Genomic DNA, 14,350 nt, shown 5'->3' with positions numbered 1-14,350 from the left:
GTGGGAATGTGAGTTGTGAGGAGGATACAAAGAGGCTTCAAGGGGATTTAGACAGGCTAAGTGAGTGGGCAAGAACATGAGGTGGAATATAATGTGGAAAAATGTGTAGTTATCCACTTTGGTAGGAAAACAGAAATGCAGAGTATTTCTTAAATGGTGAGAGATTGGGAAGTGTTGATGTCCAAAGTCACTGAAAGCTAGCATGCAGGTGCAGCAAGCAATTCAAAAGGCAAATGGTATGTTGGCCTTTATTGCAAGAGGATTTGAGTACAGGAGTAAAGGTGTCTTGCTGCAATTGTATAGAGCCTTGGTGAGACCACACCTGGAGTATTGTGTACAGTTTTGGTCTGCTTACCTAAGGAAGGATATACTTGCTGTAGATAATGCAACGAAGGTTCACCAGATTGATCCCTGGAATGGTGGGATTACCCTATGAGGAGAGATTGAGGAGATGGGGCTTATATTCTCTCGAGTTTAGGAGAATGAGAGGTGATCTCATTGAAGCATACAAAATTCTTACAGGGCTCAACAAGAAGGATGTTTCCCCTGGCTGGGGGGTCTAGAACCCGGGGACACAATCTCAGAATAAGAGTTAGGCCATTTAGAACTGAGACGAGGAGGCATTTCCACTCAGAGGGTGGTGAATCTATGGAATTCTCGACCCCAGAGGGCTGTGGAGGCTCATTTATTGAGTATATTCAAGACAAGAGATCGAAAGATTTCTAGATATTAAAGACAGCAAGGGATAAAGGGGATAGCGCAGGAAAATGGGGTTGAGGTAGAAGATCAGCCATGATCTAATTGAATAGTGGAGGAGGCTCAAGGGGCCAAATGGCCGACTCCTGCTCCTATTTCCTATGTTCCGTCATGGGTCTTCATGTGACTGAGCAGGCGGACTTTCGACCCGAAGATCTTTGGGTACATGGGGAAGGGCTTCCTTTTCTTTCCTTCTCTGCCATTGTTCTGCCTCATCATTGAGGTGTTGGGACTCAAAGCATAATGCAACTTGGTGGACAAGTTGTTGCCATTCTGAGCAATTGGTACAAGCTCTTCCCAGTCATTAAGGACAATGCAGCTGCACTTCAAGGAGAGCTGAGTTTTGCCTGAATGCTTGTGGATCTGGCTTCAAGAAGGACACTAGCGTTTATTCGCGGGTCCTCCCATTGAATCCGGAGGAAGTGGCTGAAGCATTGTTGATGGAATTTCTCTAACGCTCTTATGAATTGCTGATACACAGTCCAGGTCTCGCTGCAGTACATGAGAGTGGTAACAACAACTGATCTGTACACTAGGACTTTTGTTGATTTGCGGAGCTCTTTGTTGTCAAACACTCACTGCCGTAGTTTGTAGAAGGCTGAACTGGCGCATCTGACCCGGTGTTGGATCTCCTCATCAATGAGAGCCTTTTGAGCAAGGTAACTGCCAAGATATGAGAAGTGCTCAACATAGTCCAGAGTCTCTCCTTCAACATATATGAAAGTCAGAATATTTGGCTGACCAGGTGTGGGTTGATATACGAGTCAAGCAAGGCTGTGTGATAAACCCATCTTCTTCTTTCTTCTACTGTCTTCTTTGGCCTCCTTGTCTCAAGAGCCAATGAGGTGGCCTAGAGGTGGTCAGTGGTTTGTGGAGCAGCGCCTGGAGTGGCTATAAAGGCCAATTCTAGAGTGACAAAATCTTCCACAGGCGCTTCAGATAAAATTGGTTGTCGGGGCTGTTACACAGTTGGCTCTCTCCTTGCACTTCTGTCTTTTTTCCTGCCAACTGCTAAGTCTGTTCGGCTCGCCACTCTTTAGCCCCGCCTTTATGGCTGTCCGCCAGCTCTGGCGATTGCTGGTAACTGACTCCCACGACTTGTGGTCAGTGTCACAGGACTTCATGTCGCGTGTGCAGACGTCTTTAAAGCGGAGACATGGACGGCTGGCGGGTCTGATACCAGTGACGAGCTCGCTGTACAATGTGTCCTTGGGGATCCTGCCATCTTCCATGCGGCTCACATGGCCAAGCCATCTCAAGCGCCTCTGGCTCAGTAGGGTGTATATGCTGGGGATGTTGGCCGTCTCAAGGACTTCTGCGTTGGAGATATGGTCCTGCCACCTGATGCCAAGGATTCTCCGGAGGCAGCGAAGATGGAATGAGTTGAGACGTCGCTGTTGGCTGACATACGTTGTCCAGGCCTCGCTGCCATAGAGCAAGGTACTGAGGACGCAGGCTTGAAACACTGGGACTTTTGTGTTCCATGTCAGTGCGCCATTTTCCCACACCCTCTTGGCCAGTCTGGATATAGCAGCGGACGCCTTTCCAACGCGCTTGTTGCTTTCTGCATCGAGTGACAGGTTACTGGTGATAGTTGAGCCTAGGTAGATGAACTCTTGAACCACTTCCAGAGCGTGGTCGCCGATATTGTTGGATGGAGCATTTCTGACATCCTGTCCCATGATGTTTGTTTTCTTGAGGTTGATGGTTAGGCCAAATTAATTGCAGGCAGCCGCAATCCTGTCGATGAGTCTCTGCAGACACTCTCTGTGTGGGATGTTAATGAAGCATCGTCAGCAAAGAGGAGTTCCCTGATGAGGTCTTTCCAGACTTTGGTCTTCGCTCTAAGACGGGCAAGGTTGAACAACCTGCCATCTGATCTTGTGTGGAGGAAAATTCCTTCTTCTGAAGACTTGAACGCATGTGAGAGCAGCAGTGAGAAGATCCCAAACAGTGTAGATGCGAGAACACAGCCCTGTTTCACGCCACTCAAGATAGGAAAGGAGTATGATGATGCACTGCTATGCTGAATTGTGCCTTTCATATTATCATGGAATGAGGTGATGATACATAGTAGCTTTGGTGGACATCTGATCTTTGCTAGTAGTCCGAAGAGACCACGTCTGCTGACGAGGTCAAAGGCTTTGGTGAGATCTATGAAAGCAGCGTAGAGGGGCATCTGTTGTTCATGGCATTTCTCCTGTAGCTGGCGAAAGGAGAACAGAATGTCAATGGTGGATCTCTCTGCTCGAAAGCTACACTGTGCCTCAGGGTAGACACGCTCAGCCAGCATCTGGAGTCTGTTTAAAACGACTCGAGCGAAGACTTTCCCCACTATGCTGAGCAGGGAGATTCCACGGTAGTTGTTGCAGTCACCACGGTTACCCTTGTTCTTATAGAGGGTGATGATATTGGCATCGCGCATGTCCTGTGGTTCTGCTCCCTCATCCCAGCACAGGCAAAGCAGTTCATGGAGTGCTGAGAGTATAGCAGGCTTGGCACTCTTGATTATTTCAGGGGTAATGCTGACCTTTCCAGGGGCTTTTCCAGTGGCTAGAGAATCAATGCCATCACTGAGTTCCGATTTTGTTGGCTGTTCGTCCAGCTCATCCATGACTGGCAGAGACTGGGCTGTATTGAGGGCGGTATCAGTGACAATATTTTCCCTGGAGTACAGTTCTAAGTAGTGCTCCACCCAGCGGTCCATTTGCTTGCGTTGGTCAGTGATCGTGTCCCCTGATTTCGACTTGAGGGAGGCTATCGTTTTGATGTTTGGCCCAAAAGCTCTCTTGATGCCATCATACATTTCTGTTTCCGGTGTCGGAGGCCAGCTGAATACGACTGCATAGGTGTTGCCAGTAGTGATTTGCACAGCGCCTGGCTGTTCTTTGTGCAGCGCTTCTGGCTACTTTAAGTGCTACGGATGTTAACTCGCTGGGGGATTTCTTGTAGTTCAACAGTGCAGTGCGCTTAGCAGCTATGACAGGTTCCAGCTCTTCAAAGTGAGATTGAAACCAGTCTGCATTCTGCTTCTCACGTTTACCAAAGGTGGTCATTGCTGAGTCATAGATGGCGTCTCTGATGTAGGCCCACTTCTGACCCGGTGTGGGTTTATATATGAATCAAGCAAGGCTGTATGATAGCCCCCATACTATTCACAATTTACCTGACAGTGGCTATTTGCCTCATCAAAGATCAGTTGTCCTCTGGTGTCAGTATTAAATACTGTCCAGATGGAAAGCTCTTTAACCTTAGTCACCTCCATGCCAAAACTAAACTGACCACCACAGATATACACGAGCTACAGTTTGCAGATGACAGCATGGTATAAAATGGTATATATGCTGGATACAAGAAATGTTCAATTTGTGGCCTAGAACATAAACCACAAGTAACAGTACCTTAAAAGAGATTTGTAAGTAAAACATGAGTTCATTATTTACAATTTTAATGCCTCTTCCAGCATAATCCTCCATTTAGTTCACATTTTGCATCTTCCCACTCCATATTTAATTTGATTCTGATCATGATTATTGACTGCGTTAAAAAGAAATTTGAAACAAAAACAGAAAGTGCTGGAAATACTCAGCATGTCTGGCAGCATCTGTGTAGAGTGCAACAGAGTTAATGTAAAAGCAAAATACTGCGGATGCTGGAAATTTGAAATAAAACCAAGAAATGCTGGAAATACTCAGCAGGTCTGGCAGCATCTGTGGAGAGAGAAGCAGAGTTAACATTTCAGGTCAGTGACCCTTCCTCAGAACTGGCAGATATTAGAAATGTAAAAGATTTTAAGCAAGTAAAGCAGGGGTGGGGCAAGAGATAACAAAAGAGAAGGTGTTGATAGGACAAGGTCACAGAATAGCTGACCAGAAGGTCATGGAGCAAAGGCAAACAATATGTTAATGGTGTGCTGAAAGACAAACCATTAGTACAGATAGGGTGTTAATGGACTGAAAAACTGAACAGCCACAAGCACAAACATGAAAAAAACACAGTGGGTAGGCACAGTAGAAATAAACTGAACAAACTAAAATAAAATAAACACAAGAAATAAAAAAGAAAAAAGAAAAAATAACTAAAAATAAAAGTAAAATGGGGGACCCGTCATGCTCTGAAATTATTGAACTCAATGTTCAGTCCGGCAGGCTGTAGCGTGCCTAATTGGTAAATGAGATGCTGTTCATCGAGCTTGCGTTGATGTTCATTGGAACACTGCAGCAATCCCACTCCAGAAATGTGAGCATGAGAGCAGGGGAGTGTGGCGAAATGGCCAGCAACCGGAAGCTCCGGGTCATGCTTTCGGACTGAGCGGATGTGTTCCGCAAAGCGGTCACCCAGTCTGAGTTTGGTCTCCCCAATGTAGAGGAGACCACATTGTGAGCAGCGAATACAGTATACCACATTGAAAGAAGTACAAGTAAGTCACTGCTTCACCCGAAAGGAGTGTTTGGGGCCTGGGATAGTGAGAAGAGAGGAGGTAAATAGGCAGGTATTACACCTCCTGCGATTGCAGGGGAAGGTGCCGTGGGAAGGGGACGAGGTGGTAGGGGTAATGGAGGAGTGGACCAGGGTGTCGCGGAGGGACAGTGGGTAAAGGTGTAAAAATGGGTAAGGCACACAGACCAGAAGGTCTAAGGATTTCACGTGTGTCAACCACCATAACTGCTACTTCTGCAACACTGTCCTTGCAGGGTAACAGCGATGGGGAGTGAAGGTGTAAAACGTTCAGACTGTGTCCATTTTTATTGTGAACAACAGCCATACAGTTCTAGATTCATAAGATAATTACAGACTGGGGAGTTTGTCCGTTCAGAAAGACCCTATAGCTGTCCCCTCTCTCCCCCCCCCCCCCCCCCCCACCCCACCAACACCAACATTAACACATTGCAGCATCCAGTAATTCCAGGGTTTTCTGTAATATTCCGGATTCATCTCTTCCATTCTGAACTACATACTTTCATTCTCTCCTACTGAATTTGTGATATGTCTGGCAGAAACATTTTGAGCTGTAAAATACTGGGGTATAGTACTGGTGGAGACAGGTCTGCCATATCATTTGGCTACAAATGGCTGGTATTTTGTAACAAATCAGTTTTTCACAAATTTGGAGCATTAGCAATGCAACATTTTAAACAGATCCATACAGTTAAAAAAGAAACTGGTTACAATACTAAAGCAATACTGAGGCAAGGATATTTTGCATTCCATTGAATGTTCCCTTCTAATCTTTATGATGCGTGACAACATCTAAAATTTTTTAATTCGCTTTCCTCTGTATGGGGGAAATGCTAATCCCCACTGGCTATCTCCCCTGACAACTTGGCCAAGGTTGGAAACGCCCTCGCTCCCACACCCTAGTAACTGCTCAGTTTTATCTACAGTTACATGTACAAGATCAGTTGGCAACAGCCAGCTATTGTTTAATTGTTAATTGTCTTGGAATTCACAAAAGCTGCATGGTGAAATAAAGTGATCATTGTCAACAAACGCAAGGTGAATTATTCTCATGTCTAAATACATTTGTTGGCTTCTGTTCAATGCAGGTACCATTATCCAGCTCCCAAATTGTTTTACGTCCAGCTGCTTGTGGGGAATACAGAATTTATTGGAGAAGGACGGACCCGACAAGCTGCTAGACATAATGCTGCTATGAAAGCCCTTCTAACTCTTCGTGATGAGCCTATTCCAGAAAAGGCACCTCAGGTAACTTTCTCAATCAGTTGGAACTAAATTGTGCATTGCTTTCAGAAGTCATTCTCTCTTAAAGTGTTCAAGATTTAACAGCAATATGTTTCTACTGCAGAACTTTTTCCCCCCAAATTTTCTTCCCTTTTGTACTGAACGTGTTGATTCTGACTGGGGTAAGTTCAGTGAATGTGGGCAGCTCTCCAGTACTATAAGTGTAGACAGTGAGTGCCAGCAGGCTTTTCACAGCCGACTCCGGTCTAGTTCTTGGTAGAGATCAGGAGTAGAAAACCTGGCCAGGGATACTGAAACTCATGGTTGTGCAAAGAGTAGAGGTTAATGGATGCTTTTCAAGCTGGAGGAATGTTTGTAGTGGAGTTCCGCAGGGCTCAGTGTTGGGATCCTTGCTTTTCCTGAATATTATTAATCACCTAGACCTTGGTGAACAGGGGGCAATTTCACAGTTTGCAGATGATACCAAACTTGGAAGCATTTTGAACTGTGGGGAAGATAGTGTAGAATTTCAAAAGGCAAGTTGGTGAAATGGGCGGACAGGTGGCAGATGAAGTTCAATGCAGAGAAATAGAACCGTAGAAAAAGTACAGCACAGAAGGAGGTTATTCAGCCCATCGTGTCCGCGCCGGCCTAATAAACTAGCCACCCAAACTAATCCCACCTTCCAGCACCTGGTCCATAGCCCTGCAGGTTACAGCACTTCAGGTGCATGTCCAGGTACCTTTTAAAAGAATTGAGGGTCTCTACCTCCACCACCATTCCTGGCAGCGAATTCCAGACATTTACCACCCTCTGGGTGAAAATGTTTCCCCTCATGTCCCCTCTAATCCTTCTACCAATCACCTTAAATCTGTGTCCCCTGGTAACTGACCTCCCCGCCAGGGGAAACAGGTCCTTCATGTCCACTCTATCTAGGCCCCTCATAATTTTGTACACCTCAATCAAATCACCCCTCAGCCTCCTTAGTTCCAGGGAAAACAACCCGAGCCTATCCAATCTTCATAGCGGCAACCTTCAAGCCCTGGCAACATTCTTGGAAATCTCCTCTGTACTCTCTCCAGAGCAATTATGTCCTTTCTGTAATGTGGTGACCAGAACTGCATGCAATACTCCAGCTGTGGCCTACCCAGCATTTTATATAGTTCCAGTATCACATCCCTGCTTTTGTACTCAATACATCGGCCAATAAAGGAAAGCATTCCACATGCCTTCATCACCACTCTATCCACCTGTCCTGCCACTTTCAGAGACCTGTGGACATACACTCCAAGGTCTCTCACTTATTCTACCCCTCACAATATCCTCCCATTTATTGTGTATTCCCTCGCTTTATTTTCCCTCCCTAAATGAAATACCTCACACTTCACTGGATTGAATTCCATTTGCCACTTTTCCGCCAACGCAACCAAACCATTGATATCATTCTGGAGTCTACGGCTATCCTCTTCACTATTAACTACATGGCCAATTTTTATGTCCTCAGCAAATTTCCCAATCATGCCACCCACATTTAAGTCCAAATCATAAATATATACCACAAACAGCAAGGGACCCAACACTGAGCCCTGTGGAACACCACCGGAAACTGCTTCCCATTCACAAAAACTACCCTTTATTTCCTGTCCCTGAGCCAATTATGGATCCAACCTGTCACCTTCCCCTGTATCCCATGGGCTTTCGTTTTACTGACCTGTCTGCCATGCAGGACCTTGTCAAATGCCTTACTAAAATCCACGTAAACCACATCTACTGCACTACCTTCATCAATCCTCCTTGTCACTTCCTCAAAAAACTCAATCAAGTTAGTAAGACACGACCTTGCTCTAACAAATCCATGATTAATCCATGCCTTTCTATGTGACAGTTTATCCTATCCCTCAGAATAGATTCTAATGATATACGCACCACTGAGGTCAGACTGACTGGCCTATAATTACCTGGCTTATCCCTCGCACCCGTTTTAAACAATGGTACAACATTCGCAGACCTCCAATCATCTGGTACCTCGCCTATATCTAGTGAGGGTTTGAAGATGATCCTCAGCGCATCCGCTATTTCCTCCCTGGCTTCCTTTAACAACCTGGGATGCAATCCATCCGGTCCTGGCCATTTATCCACTTTTAGGGATGTCAGACCCTCAAGGACTTCCTCTCTCACTATGCTTATCGTATCTAATATTTCACACTCCTCCTCTTTAACTACAATGTCTGCATCAACCCTCTCCTTTGCGAAGACAGAGACAAAAAACTCATTAAGAACCCTGCCCACATCTTCTGCATCCGTGCATATGTTCCCCTGTACATCTCTGATAGACCCTACCCTTTCCTTAGTTAACCTCTTGCTTTTAACGTGCTGATAAAACATCTTTGGGTTTTCCTTTATTTTGCCTGCCAATTTTTTTTCATGTCCTCTCTTTGCTTTTCTAATTTCCTTTTTTACTTCACCCCTGCACTTTCTATACTCCTCTAGGCTTTCTAAAATATTAAGATATTTGTGATCGTCATAAGATTTCTTTTTTTGTTTTAACTTACCTGGTAAGCTTTTAGATAACCAGGGGGCTCTAGATTTGGCAGTACCACCCTTAATCTTTGTGGGGACATGCCTACACCGTGCCTGTAGTAACTCGCTCTTGAATGCTTCCCACTGGTTTGCTACTGATTTTCCTTCAAGTAGCTGTATCCAGTCCACTTTGGCCAGGTCACCTCTCAGTTTTGTAAAATTTGCCTTCCCCCAATTTAGAACCTTTGCTTCTGTTTTATCTTTGTCCTTTTCCATGATTATGCTAAAACTAACTGTATTATGGTCACTATCTCCAATATGGTCACTTCATATCTCCAGCTTCTTTTGGTCGCTTTAAAAATACTTTACTTTGAAATTTCTCCCCCTGGAAAAGTGTTGCTTTGATGTCAATGGACTTACATTCCCATGAGTGTGTTGCTAAAAAGTCTAGGAAAATCCTCAAACTTTCTTTTCCTGCTGTTCGGCACTCCATTCTAACTTCTTGGTTGCCTAGTCATTCCTCAAATCCCTGAGCTACAAGTCTGGCCTTCACTTCAGACGTACCGTCGGGAAGTACTTTCTCTGTACTTATCCATCTATGGGACAATGCTGGTTGTCCTCTATCTGGTACCTCCACGCCAAACTCTCTCCAACTATCAAGCTCTTTTTGCTTGGTGTCCTTTATCAATTTACTATCTAACTTGTTAGTAGCCACTAGAGCTTCTCTATCGTAAGGGGTCCTACTTCTTGTGGAGCCTGTCGCCTGCTCTCTGGTCCTTGCACTTGTGAAACCATGTCCCCTACTAGATTTCCTATCCCTTTCTGGATTGCTACTACTTGACCTGTCCCTCCTACAACTGGACTTCCTTTCACAAGTTGGTGACCTTTTCCTTGGACAATGACCATCTTCAGGCCCACTGTCTGAACTTAGACTACGTTTTCTGGCCTTCCACATTTTCACTTCCTTCTGCCAATCTATAGGTCTGATATCTTGTCCCTTGTCTTGCACATTCAGCCAATGTTTGTATTTCCTTGTGGCCTTTCCTGCCCTTCCTATAATGGTGGCTTCCCTCCATTCACTTGTCCCTTCTGGCATGTATGTCACTCTAGTCACATCTTTTGGTAGTTGACCTTTGAGATAAATGGCCTTATCTGGATCTTCACTATCACTTGGCCCACACTCAGTCAGCCCATTATCTGCCACAATCTGTTGCACGCAAAGGTCCGACGTATGTGCATGTGAAGTACATGGTGCAACATCAGTGTCCATCATTCATTCAAATTCTGTCAATGTATAATCAATGCCAATAAGCCTCGAGGAATGTATTCGGAAAGGTTTGGTTGCCATGTTGCAAAATCACCGTTTTGCCATCAGTGCCTATAACTTTACCTCGGCCTCTCCATTCTTTCTGCCCTTCTCTTTTGTAACACACCATATCCACCGTATCAAAATTCTTTTCTGATGGCCTGATCCAATACCTCAAACCTCTCCTGATTTTTTCTGAAACCTTCTCCTTAATAAATGCTCTTCTCCCTGCATGCACGGAATTCAAATGTTCTGCAAAAATTGAACAAATTGTAGTCCCCTCTAAAGCCGGGGGATGATCCCACATTACTAAAGGTATTTTCGGATTCCTGCCATAAACTAATTGATAGGGGCTGTAGCCTCCAACCAAGCATGTTTTTCACATGTCCTGCCCATGCCAGAGCAGTAGTCAATTTACAATTTGGCTGGTCAGCTAAAAATTTTCAGAGCATTTCGTCAATCACGGCATGACGTCTCTCACAAATCCCATTACTAAAAGGACTTTCTATTGCCATGTGCATTGCTACAATATTCATATTTTCACACATACTCCTGAATTCCTCATTGGCAAATTCTCCTCTATTATCAGTTAGAAACCTAGCCAGTGCTCCCAGTCCCGTTCCAATCCATCTTTCCATTATCTTGTCCACTATTACTTTTTTGTCTTTACTATAAATTCCCGTTGACAGACTGAATCTAGTCGCTATGTCTATAATGTGTACAAGAAAAATGGTTTTGTCTTTTTCCCTTACCTTCAAGTCCATTGCTACGGTTTCATTAAAGTTCCTCACTATGGGTCGCGATGGCATCCTCCTGTATTTTTTTATAGATATCACATTTTCCACTGATATCCTCGATGTGTTTAGTGTAGTCTTCGTCTATTACCCCTGCATCTTTTAACAGAATCTTCAACCTATGACAAGATGGATGTGCAGACTGTCGATGTAGTTTTGAAATAATTTGCCTTTTCTCCTTTAAATCCCTGCCCCCAGATGCCATTAATACTTCTTTAACATCCTGCTTTGAGATGTTAGTTCTCGCTAAAGGAATACAATAATGTCCCAACTGTGTAAACTGTAAAGCTACAAATTTCCCAAAGACAATCGCCTTATCCTGTTCCATATCCAATTTCATCTGAGCCTTTTTCATAGACGGTTGACTTAACAGCAAAGGTATTTCACTGGATACTACATCCATACTAATAAAATGGTTTACCCCTGCTATTTTACACAGAATTACCACTCTTTTTAGCAATTCCAATGTGTTGTCATCCCCACACCTGAAACAGGTGGAACTGTCATATTCTTTGACCTTATTTTGGTCTTCCTTACTTAAAGAATCCATGTAACACCTTAACCAGTGCATTTCACATATTCTGGATGTACACCCACTGTCTAGTACTGCACAATTGAATGAATCTGCGACTAGGACACTCATTACTGGACTGAAGCTTCTCATGACCAGTACAATTCCTTCTGATTGATCAGTATAGTCATCCTCACCTTGCGAACCTTCCATGCCATGCATCATCTCAAAAACCCTTTATTCCTTTTTGTACAACGCAACGCATAATAATACTTTGAGTCACATCTGAAACACCTGTTGACCACCCCTTGGTTATTCCTGGGGTTCATCCTTCTGCCATAATTGCCCAATTCCTGCCATCTCTTATAGCTGCCAAAAGGGTCTCTATCCTCATTCGTTTTGTGTGTGTTTCTCCTTTCGTACTGACATTTGGGCCCCATACTTGAATGGCCTCGAAATGCTGCTAGCATTGTATCCTCCACCATCGGTGTCACTGCTAAAGAGCCCATCTGTGTCATGAAAGTGGCCAGAAAGGAATGTTTCCCCAAAAATGTTTTTAGGGCATCAGACATCTGATCAAAAAGTATATTTCTTTCTTTGAATCTAACTCTGGTTAATACCAAGAGCCTATCCATGTTTGATATCCTAGCACAATCCAACAATTTGAAGGCAAGTACTGATCTAGGAATTTCTCAGCAGAATCACTGCAACCTTTCATGTAGTCAGTTAAACTCTATAATATATTCTGCTATGGAAAAACCATCCATTTTTCTAAATTTATCAAAGTCCGACCATGCCTCATAGGCATTCAATAAGTCATCTTTCATTTAAATTTTATCCATAAATTTCAAGACATTGTCCAAATCTTCCTCATTGTCCAAATGATGAGCCTCTAACTCTGAGAACACTTTTCCCCTGATCTTGCTTCTGGCGGCAAGTGAAAGTGCAAGGGCTATTCCTTGCTTCCTTTTTGATAAAGGCGTAACCCGTGTCCATAGATCATTTTCATTCTTCCATTGATTGTAAGGTTCAGCTTCACAAAACAGTGATGGAAAATCATATCCTGACACCTTACCCCTGGTTTCAGTCATCTTTCTTCAAATAAAACCTCTAAATGCAGCCTTCTCAAGAAAAACTTCCAATTCTAATCTCCTGTCTGAAAACAAATCTTAGTTTCCAATCTTCACTTTCAGGCAACTATCCTCTGCTACCAATGTTAGAGAAACTTACAAGCCTGTTTGTGAAGAAGACACTGAGACTAGGATGCTTTGGTGGAGATTGTTTATTGCTTGCCACCGAGCTTACTTCTGTACTCCTAACAACACCCACAGCCAATGCTGGCTGGCTTTTTTTTATATATACACACTCTTGAATACAATTAACTAATTAACACCCAACACCTGTTCACCCTATTATCTTGAACTACCGGATATTTATCGTCCATTAACAGAACTTTAAACCTGCACAAAAGTGACTCAATGGACCTCGACAAAAAATGGGGTGATGGGGGTATGAGAATCTTTGCAGCCGCGGAATGTTGGATTTGCTGTAGTTTGTGAAAATTGGAGCCAGAGGAGAGGAGAACACTCGTGAAATTAAAATGCAAAATGCTGGAAGAATCTGTTGAGAAAGAAACAGAGTTAAGGTTTCAGGTCAATGACCTATTAGAGGTGTAACAGATTTCAAGCAAGTAAGGAGGCAGAGAAAAGGGAAGAGGGAAAGAACAAAAGGGAAGGTCTGTAATAGGATGGAAGGCAGGAAGGATTGAATGATGGAAAGGATGATGGTACAAGGCAAAGGAGATGGTAATGGACAAGTAAAAAAAAACAAAGGATGGGTCGAGAGGATGTGTAAATGGGAACAGCAGAATCATCACCCACAGCTTCTGTCCAGAAAAATGGGGATAGAAGTTATGATCTGAAATTGCTGAACTCAATGTTGAGTCCAAAAGACTGTTAAGTAGCTAATCGAAAGGTGAGGTGCTATTCCTTGAGCTTGCATTGAGCTTCATTGGAACCGTGTAGGAGGATGAGGACAGAGAGGTCAGAGTGAGAGTCGGGGAGTATTAAAATGACAGGCGTCCAGAAGCTTGCAGACTGAACAAGGTGTTCCGCAAAGCGGTTACCCAACCTGTGTTTGGTCTCCCCAGTGTAGAGGAGACTGCATCATAAGCAACAAATACAGTATATTAAATAGAAAGAAGTCATAGTAAATCACTGTTTCACCTGAAAGGAGTGTTTGGGGCCCTGGGCGGTGGAAAGAAAGGAGCTAAAATAGCAAGTGCTGCATCTCCTGTGCTTGCACAAGAAGGTGCCATGGGAAGTGGAGGGGCTGGTTAAGGAGTGGACCAGGGTATCATGGAGGGAATGGTCCTTTTGAGATGCTAAAAGGGAAGGGGAAGATGTTTTGGTGTTGGAATCACGCTGGAGTTGGTGGAACTGGTGGAGGGTGATCTATTGAATGTGGAAGCCAGTTGGATAGAGTGCTAGTGTGGGAAGGTGGAGTTGAGTTAAAAGGTCAACCAGGATCTTATTGAATGGTGAACTATATGGCCTACTCCTGCTCTGATTTCTTATGTTTTTATATTCTTATGAGAACAAGTTCAGCCTGGCGGAGGGAAGTGATAGTGGATGGGGTACTGGTTGGATCTCCATTCAGAGAAGAAGTGGAGAACCCTTGGTCCATTCTAGTCGGGGAGAGAGATGTAGAAGGATTGGACGTCCATGGTGAAAAGGAGACGGTTAGGGCTGGGAAACTGGAAACTGTTCAAGTGATGGAGGA

General features: G+C 44.0%; 1 protein-coding gene across 8 annotated transcripts in view; it reads left to right on the top strand.

Moving 5' to 3' along the window:
• Positions 1-14,350, top strand: part of stau2 (staufen double-stranded RNA binding protein 2) — a 545,941-nt gene that overhangs the window by 237,519 nt on the left and 294,072 nt on the right. For all 8 annotated transcript variants that reach the window (XM_068032038.1, XM_068032036.1, XM_068032040.1 and 5 more), the window contains one exon: positions 6,303-6,462. In XM_068032038.1, coding sequence (XP_067888139.1) covers positions 6,303-6,462 — 160 coding nt within the window. The remainder of the gene's footprint in view (positions 1-6,302; positions 6,463-14,350) is intronic.

The sequence above is a fragment of the Heterodontus francisci genome, chromosome 5 (assembly GCF_036365525.1).
Source record: "Heterodontus francisci isolate sHetFra1 chromosome 5, sHetFra1.hap1, whole genome shotgun sequence".
NCBI classification, from domain to species: domain Eukaryota; kingdom Metazoa; phylum Chordata; class Chondrichthyes; order Heterodontiformes; family Heterodontidae; genus Heterodontus; species Heterodontus francisci.
The sequence above is the reverse complement of the archived record's forward strand: the minus strand, read 5'-3'. Positions and strand labels throughout refer to the sequence as shown.